General features: G+C 39.2%; 1 protein-coding gene across 4 annotated transcripts; it reads right to left on the bottom strand.

The window, feature by feature from the left end:
- Nucleotides 1–2,613: 2,613 nt before the first annotated feature.
- On the bottom strand, nucleotides 2,614–7,176 carry ZnT49B (Zinc transporter 49B). 4 transcript variants are annotated; one of them, XM_067777267.1, is made up of 13 exons: nucleotides 7,018–7,176; nucleotides 6,836–6,956; nucleotides 6,498–6,703; nucleotides 6,328–6,441; nucleotides 5,690–6,268; nucleotides 5,347–5,614; nucleotides 5,017–5,143; nucleotides 4,250–4,656; nucleotides 3,965–4,175; nucleotides 3,784–3,901; nucleotides 3,572–3,646; nucleotides 3,369–3,482; nucleotides 2,614–3,304 (listed from the first exon to the last, which is right to left on the bottom strand). In XM_067777267.1, the coding sequence occupies exons 3-13, from the start codon at nucleotides 6,612–6,614 to the stop codon at nucleotides 3,260–3,262; spliced, it is 2,175 nt and encodes a 724-aa protein (XP_067633368.1). In that variant the 5' UTR covers nucleotides 6,615–6,703; nucleotides 6,836–6,956; nucleotides 7,018–7,176; the 3' UTR covers nucleotides 2,614–3,259. The 4 variants fall into 4 exon arrangements, with proteins under 4 accessions (XP_067633368.1, XP_067633369.1, XP_067633367.1 ...); XM_067777268.1 differs by lacking the exon at nucleotides 6,836–6,956 and having other exon boundaries at nucleotides 6,957–7,176; XM_067777266.1 differs by having other exon boundaries at nucleotides 6,498–6,956.
- Nucleotides 7,177–8,165: the final 989 nt, after the last annotated feature.

The following is an 8,165-nucleotide window of genomic DNA, read 5'->3' as shown; positions in this document are numbered from 1 at the left end:
GCAAGGCAGATCTTGCTGTGAATTTAGTCTCTTGGATCGCAGCAATGCGGATGTTGTGCCGCTTCATGAAATCGATTATCTCCGTGATCTTCCCAGTTAAGCCATTACAGTTTAACTGCAGAATTCTGAAGTGTAACGGGGGAGAAGTCGTCACTGTAGGAGTAAGTGATGGGTGACTACGCCTGGGTTGTGAAAGGCTAGGACGCAACTAGGAAAGTAGCACCGTCCAAGGCAGGAGCTGCATTGGGCGGATGTCGTAAACATATATATTTTGCACTGGCAAACGGTGCAAACGGAGGTAGGAACTAAGAGTCTGTTTCCCTGACCTACACGATTGCTGCCGGAAAAGAGGGGGAAAGAAGGCGGGGCAGGGGCTGATGCTCAGTATTGCTACCGACTCTACTACGGAGATAGTAGTTATGAGTGGTAGCAGCCGTTTGAGTTGGTGGCGCCGTGGGCGCGAGCAGCAGCGGGTATTTGTTGTGGCTTGCTGAGCGGCGGTGCTGCTGGAAGGTAGTGGGGGCGCTAAGGCGTAGACTACGGGACCCCCCTTGGGCGTGAACAGCAAGGAGCCTGTTCGATGCAACCATCCCTTACACGAGACACGCTGACAAGAGTATGACCGTCATAAAAAGATTCTTTTCCGGCAGATGCAGCAAAACCATTTCTCAGGACCGGGGTCAGGAGACGGACCCGGATTGGGTTCGATACCTTCCCGGAGCAAGAGAATATGGAACAGTCCCGCTGCAAGGAGCTGCTGGGAGGATGCCAATTTGTGGGAGAGACGCAACAAATTAAATGTGGTTACACTGAAATGACAGTCCTTGGTCGGGAAAATTCCCGAGTCGCTCCGGTACATAGAACCGACTGCCTTGGGAAGCGAAGGCGGCTTTAAAATAGACGAAGAGGTGATATACCAATTTTTTTTCGGCGTTTGCCCATTGTGGAACTTTGGACGATGGTAGATTTACCAAGTCTGAAGTCGCACTGATAAGATCCAATCAGACTCAATTTTCCCCACAATACACTTGACAGGACCTCATGTGCGATATTAAGTATGTTGTTTCCGCGATAGTTGGCTCAGTTTACAGGACCTCCTTTCTTGTGGACTTGGCAAAAAACACTTAGGTTCCAATCGTCGAGCATGCACTCGTCCGACCATATTTTGCAAAGAAGCTGATGCATGTGCCTTATCAACTCCTTGCCGCCTTATGTCAATATCTCCGCAATCTAGTGGAAAGGCGTTTCGCTTCTCTTTTTAACTCGCAGTAGCGTTCACACACTCTTCTTATTGCGCTCGCTTTTAGCGTAGCCCTGTAGAAAGCGTATATTCTTTCGTTTGCAACGCGGCATTCTTCATCGCACCAGTTGTTTTTCCGTGGTCGCCGGTAACCAATTTTCGCTCGGCGGCGGTACCAAGTGCTTTAGAGATGTGCTCCCACTACTCCTGCATTCCGTCGGGTTGAATTGGGCTCACAGAGAGCAGGGATGAGGGTCGAGTTGTGAAATGTGTATTTCGATCGGGGCTGCAGCCATGTAGCTTGACGTATATTTTTATGCATGAACCTCGGGCATGGATATGACCATGTTTCGAATACCGGCGAAGTCGATCAACATCAGTCCGTTAGGAGAGATTTCATTGTGGATGATGAACTTTCCGACGGTTGGCCGAAAACACCCTGACGTTGAAGTCGCCAAACATGACTTTTATATCGTGGCGGAGGAGGAGCCGAAACTGCGTTTATTTGCATGGCCACTCCAGTAGATGTCACAATTTTGTATCTTCTTCCTTTCTTGCTTCGTCCATCGCACTTTTTGGATGGCTGTGCTGTCGGATTTTGCTTTGACGACTACATCAACCATATCTTTGGTCTAACCCTGTTGAAAATTTAAGTTTCCTTGGACTTCCGTAAGAGGATATTGATGCCACTTTGTGTGTGATCGCACATATTGGACCCCGTCCAGCACTGCTACAACAATAAAGAAATGCGCGGACTGATCTGAAATTACAGAAGAGTTGAAGAAACTGATTGAAATTTGAGCAATTATATAAACAAAGATGCGCAGACTGGTCAACAAGAACAATGCAGCTCGACCTCACAGGGAGGAGAAAGCAGGAATCTTAGGAACACATCTGAGAGAAGTTACAGCATGAGCGAGGCTAATCTACCAACTCCCAGTACGCATGGTACACAAAAGGGTTGTATTGACCTGGATGCTGCATTAGTTGCTAATTGAGGCCTGAATTGCCGACCGCAGTTAAATATAAGGGATATAATTTTGTTGTGCTTTGTTGAAATCGGTTTAGGTTGGTCAGTAAAAAAGGTGAATTGCGAAAAGCTGCATTTTGGCAAAAATGCTACCCTCATGCTGCACTCTTAGATTCTAACTTTTGAACTAGGTCACATGGCGCTCTGCAAAAAGGCTGAATTTGTAGGTGGGTACCATTGACTTTTCGGTGAGGAAATATTTTACGATATTAACACACAAACTTACGACAGAACTGAGAAGAACCATTAGGCCGACATTAATTTCAGAAAAGGAAACGCCATTATTCGGGCTTGCTGATTTTGACCAACGTTAGACGATCTGTTAAAATCAAATTGTCCGACGCATCAGTGATAACAGCGCTTTTATTTTTTTAACAAAAGAAAAATATGTTTTATTTTTAGATACAACCAAGCTGAATATTTGCACTAAGCGTGTTTATTTAAATTAAGCTTGTTAATATTTTTTATTCAATGCCATTAGAAAACATACATATTTCTACCTAAAATAACATAAAACTTAACATAAATATGAGGGTGATTTCGCTAAAATCAACACTCTCAGGGATCTTATTCCGTAGCTCGATGCGATTTCTTTACCAACCTAATAATCCACTGTAAGCATTTTTAAATATCGAATCGAGTTACAGAATATATCCCCACTACTATAAGTCAATGGATGAATACATATCTGTTTTGATCTGCCTTTAATACAATATAAATCAAGTTCTTTTTTGTTTTTAATCAAGAAACAACATAAAACTGTCAGATTTTATCTAGGATCAAAATAACGCTTCCATATAAGTAGTCAAATTAGCACTCTTCTCTTATGCACCTGTACGTTGTGCTATACATTAATATACATATAAATATTAGTATGTAAGTATGTATATACATGCGATTGAGTCCAACAATTTTTGAGAGCCTTGCGAAAGTCTTCCGAAGACCAGCAAATTATTATAGTTACAATATAAATCTAAGAAAAACATAATTTACAATATCTCCAAATCACAATGTCGTATTTCGGGGAATTTTTTCTGCAATGTAGAGAAAAATGAGAATAACAATAACTTTTTTTAATGCAAAGAAAACAAAACAAACCCTCAGCTTCATTTCAATACGATCGATTTCACCACCCATTAAGTCAACAATATTTTCGCCATGTTTGAGTAAAAACTCCTCTAACTCCTCAACTTTCTGGAATGACTGAACCGTCTGGAATAAGACATAAAAAAATTAATGTAAATATATATATATATATTTTTTTATTATAAAAAATTCAAATTAGGCTGACATTTACATACTTTTAAGAGATCATTTAAATCTTGTTTATCCAAGTAGGAGCGCGTTAACTCACGTCCATCAAAGTCCATTTCAGCCTTTAATAAAATAAAAATACCTTCAAATTAGCACTAGCTTAGCTTGGTTCCCAGGCTTTTTAACTCAGCGACATACTTACTTCATAACATATTAGGGAGTATAAATACTTACTTTTACTTTACTATAACATACTTACTTTATAACGTATTAGGGAGTTGCCCATATCAATGCCTTTCACATCATGTATGGCGCGTATCATTACGTCACTCTCTAGCTCAGCATTTATTTTGTTTAACAAGTCCTCTGAGATTGATCTGAGAATTCACGAATTTATTTAAAATGAACCTTGTAAATTCCTAAAGAATAGCTTTACTTACTTTCCCACCAACGCCGTAGCATTTGTATAGATAATGAACGATGCTACAGCGCCCAAAATACCGCCTACCAAAAGTGAACCGACAGCATCAAATACTGGTAAGCCCGTAAACGATGTGAGGCCCATACAGGTAGCGGCTACAGCAACGCTCGTTACCGCTGCAGCATCTTCAGTGAGCACAACATTTACACAAGGATCTTTACCGCTCAATACTGCAAATTAAATATTTTTATTTTTATATATTATTTTATGTTTGTATACAAAACAAAGGCGCCCCATAACCTACCATATTCCTTGAAGGTTACCCCACTACACTTGGCTGCACGCTGTAATTCATTTAACGCTACAATAAGTGTAGCACCCTCGGACACTAGTGAGCCACCAAGTATGAAGAAAGCCCAAAAGAAGTCTTCTACCGGTTCTGGATGCATGAGGCCAGTAATACCATGATAAACTGATAAACCAGCACCTACGCAAAATATACCAACACCCGATATAAGCGAAGAAACATATTTCATATTACTATAACCATATGGATGATCTGAATCTGCCATTTGTGTCGACTTATGTATGCCATAAGCCAATATCAATTGATTTATTGTATCTGCTAGCGAGTGTATGCTTTCGGCGAACATACTGTGTGAGCCAGTGTATACCCAACCGCAGGCTTTGAAAAGGAAATTCAAGCTATTGCTGTAAGAGAAGGTAGGGCCCCATTACGGTGTGTTGATATAATTTTTAAAGAGTACTGACTTACAAAATTTTCGACTACAAACATATAGTAACACAGGCCACCTTATACTTTTCAAAAGAGCTTACGTGCCATTAATCTAAAGTGCGGATAGTAAATGTGTTCGAGCCCGTTCAACCTCGAATTCATAAAATAAAATTTTGTAAAATTTGCCTTTTAGGAAAAGTGAGTTTTATATTTTACATCATGTAAGCTTTTTAAGCTAATTTAGTAGCAGATACAGCGAATCAAAACCCTTTAGAAAAATATAAGCTAGTTTTATTCAAAAAAAAAATACTCTGCCTAGGCATATTAAAACTTACATGCCAACAGCTATGAGTACCACCTTGCCTGACTTGCCCGTCAAACCAGGCTCTGATTCGACCACAACTGTGCGCGAGCCAATTTCTCGCCTATAATCACGCAGACGACGTTTTACCGTAAAGAGATCTGCAATGAGTTAAAACATTTAAAACTGGATATTCTTCCGGGAAAAACATTTTTATCATCAAATAATAAAATGAAGAAAAGCAGCAAAAAAATAAACAAACAATTTTCGGAAATTTTTGTACTGCATTTTACCAACGAATAGGGGCAGCCAAAATACAATTTTTAATAATAACATAAAATAATTTCGTCATTTTTAAACATACTTTGCTGATGCTTCTTTCTTTCGACTTCACGCTTCAATTGCTCTTTCAGCAAATTCTCACGTGAACCCCAAACACCAATCGCCTTCGCTTCAACATCTTTTCGCCAATATACAGTTATAGGTGGTTCTTGTTCGTATGGTGAACGTCGTTTTATTGTCGACAAACTTTCGAGATCTACAGCTTTAAGAAGAAAATCGCTCATAGCACGTGCAGGTGTAATAAAATTTCGCTCCAAAGAAGAGCGATTAAAGTCAACCAATATGCGTTTCTATAAAATGGAAATTAAACAGGCTTCTAAATGTATACTTCATTTATATAACGTAAATTAGATGTAAAGGTTTACCGGCTTTTGCAATACATTTTCTACAACAGTTGTAGCTGCTGTCTTTGCTTGCGATACAATCTTTTGCTTAGTACCATTTACTTTTTCGGTTTCTGCCTTTGCCGATGCAGTCACTTTTGGAAGCGTTGCCCTCGCTATCGCTTCTTTGGCTTTCGCCGTTGCAGCTGCCACCGTGGCAGCGGTCGCAGCTGCTTCTATCGTAGGCGATGTTTGCAATTGTGCAGCAGCTTCTTGTGCTGTTTCTTTTAGCAATTCATTTATAGATACTTTAGCTGGTGGTATTGGCAACTCCGTTGCAACAGGTGCTTTAGTTTTCTCAAATACGATGTCATTAATTTTTGAATCCTCAATTGTAGCAGTGATTGAAAGAATTCCTCTAGCAGTCCTCACTTCCATCTTTTTGGTTTCGCTTACAGGTGCAAGTTGTGTGGGTGTGTCGGTATCAGTAACTGTTTGAATTTTCATTATTCTCTTAGGTTCTGTTGCCGATTTTTTTGTGGTTTTTACTTTTGACGTCGCGTCGTTGCTCATACTAGTAGCAGAGCTGATAGAACTAGACAGAGATGCGGCTGCCTTTATCTGTAATTGCAAAATGTGAGGTTAACCGAAGCTCAAAGTATAATAAAGATAGGTAATACATTCGCATCTTTCTTGGAATACAAGCGACTTGCACTGGTTCCGCTTATGTGATTTTTTGGAAATTTCAAGCGTGTATAATACAGACTATCATTGGCATATGTGCGCGCATTAAGCTGAAATTAAGGTTTAGAGGTTTACTAATATTGTGGTGTTTGGAACCAAAACTCACCCGTCTGCCAACCAGTATTCTGTTGTCAGCACTTTCGAAACCTAGCAAATGACATCGTCCGAAAAATTGATGCCGCAAATGCAACAAACGTGCAAGTTCTGCAGTGCGCGGCATCATTTTGCGTCCAAGCCGCTACTACCGACACAACTTGATGCGTTCTTTTGTTTTTAATAGTACCCGCAAGATTCTATTTACACTACTCTATGCTAAAATGTAAACAAAAATAAAAGTAAATAAACATGATGCAAACAAAAGCGAAAGTCGAGGAAAAGTCGTTTGGCGAGTTGGTTTGTTTATTTAATATAAGACTAAGAATTGTTCTTGCCCTTATTAAATACTTTGTTTTAACGAATTGTTGGTGAATTCTTTGCGCATAAAAAATAAGTGCCCCTTTTATTTGTAGCTTTTTTCTTGTTGGCCAAACCAAACACACAAATCTATGTGCACTACGTCATCAACCTGTAATTTGACAAAGCTTGTAAATTGCAGCCTTCATAAACCGTGCTCAAAGAAGTTATACTTTTGCCTAGTTTATACAATGATGCCGCACATTTTTAGTCACCGTCTACGTCTATAAAACTTAAATGTTTGATTATTTTTCAGAAAGACTTTTTCCAAAAGTTTGCTTAAATTCTCATTTACTCGCTTTTTCTTAGAGCTGGAAAACATTTCGATAGGTCGTTGATAGTTTCAAATTAGTATGAGTTAAATGAAAAACAGTGGCGACATCTGCCTATCACATTTCACGCGTGCGAAAATATCACATCTGCTTCTCAAGTCTCTCAATGATCCAGAGCATTCCCGTGAGAATTGAACGTTAGCCGGAGCTGTAAAACTCACTGGATGACGGTATATGTTCCAATTATCTCTAGTTGGAAAGACAAGATTAGGGAGGCACGCAAAAAAACGTTAATCAAATCGCAAGTACGTAATTCTCTACTTTTAACTTTTTTGTGAAATGTTAGCCACAACACCGTGTATTTATAAAAATCTTCAGGCAGGTAATGAGGTCCAGTTGGACAATTTACATTTCTGTACGTCGATGGCGATTCTTCATACATATTCGTCTCGGTAAAAGCGAATTTACATAAAAGCCTACGAGTTTACTTCCTTTCTGATATTGTAGAGTTTTTTGAGTTAGTTTTACATTACCGCAACGCATGCTTATTTCAATTATTTAGATTTTAATAAGTTATTTGTGTTCGTGCGTAAGAAAAACGCTGTCAGTTTTTATAAGGTAAACCTTTTTTTACATATAACGAGATTATCTTCATTTTCGTATTTAACTTCAAATCGTATTAATAACTTATTTTCCACGCATTGAACATATGTAAACGCGTAGATTATCTATCGACGATTTATTGTAGATTAAGGCAAGTGTAAACGTGACCTTAGGTTGTATTACCAAAAACAAACCTTGATATTGCACATCTACATTGCACTGGAATAGCCTCGATAAAAAGATATTTTAGCAATGCAACCAAGGCGAATCTATACTAGGTGGTGGCAAAGCGAATTCAACCAATTCGCCGTGCGGAAGAATGTCAAGTCAAAAGAAAATTTTCATTGATTTCGATTAACTGACATGTTGTAGTACAAGGCGCTGTATGGAAAATTATCAAGAAGAAGCAATCAGCTGATGGGATAACTCCACCTGTAATGAATTCG

This window comes from Eurosta solidaginis, chromosome 3, assembly GCF_040869045.1.
Source record: "Eurosta solidaginis isolate ZX-2024a chromosome 3, ASM4086904v1, whole genome shotgun sequence".
Taxonomy (NCBI): Eukaryota; Metazoa; Arthropoda; class Insecta; order Diptera; family Tephritidae; genus Eurosta; species Eurosta solidaginis.
This window is presented reverse-complemented; position numbering and strand designations above follow the sequence as displayed.

Bases quoted from the DNA above. Each gene is read 5' to 3' on its own strand.
- ZnT49B (XM_067777268.1), bottom strand. From the start codon at position 6,614: ATGATGCCGCGCACTGCAGAACTTGCACGTTTGTTGCATTTGCGGCAT. The intron at 3,902-3,964 runs GTAAGTAAAGCT...GTGAATTCTCAG, and splicing joins GCTACGGCGTTGGTGGGAAA to ATCAATCTCAGAGGACTTGT. The intron at 3,305-3,368 runs GTTTGTTTTGTT...TCTACATTGCAG, and splicing joins GTATTGAAATGAAGCTGAGG to AAAAAATTCCCCGAAATACG.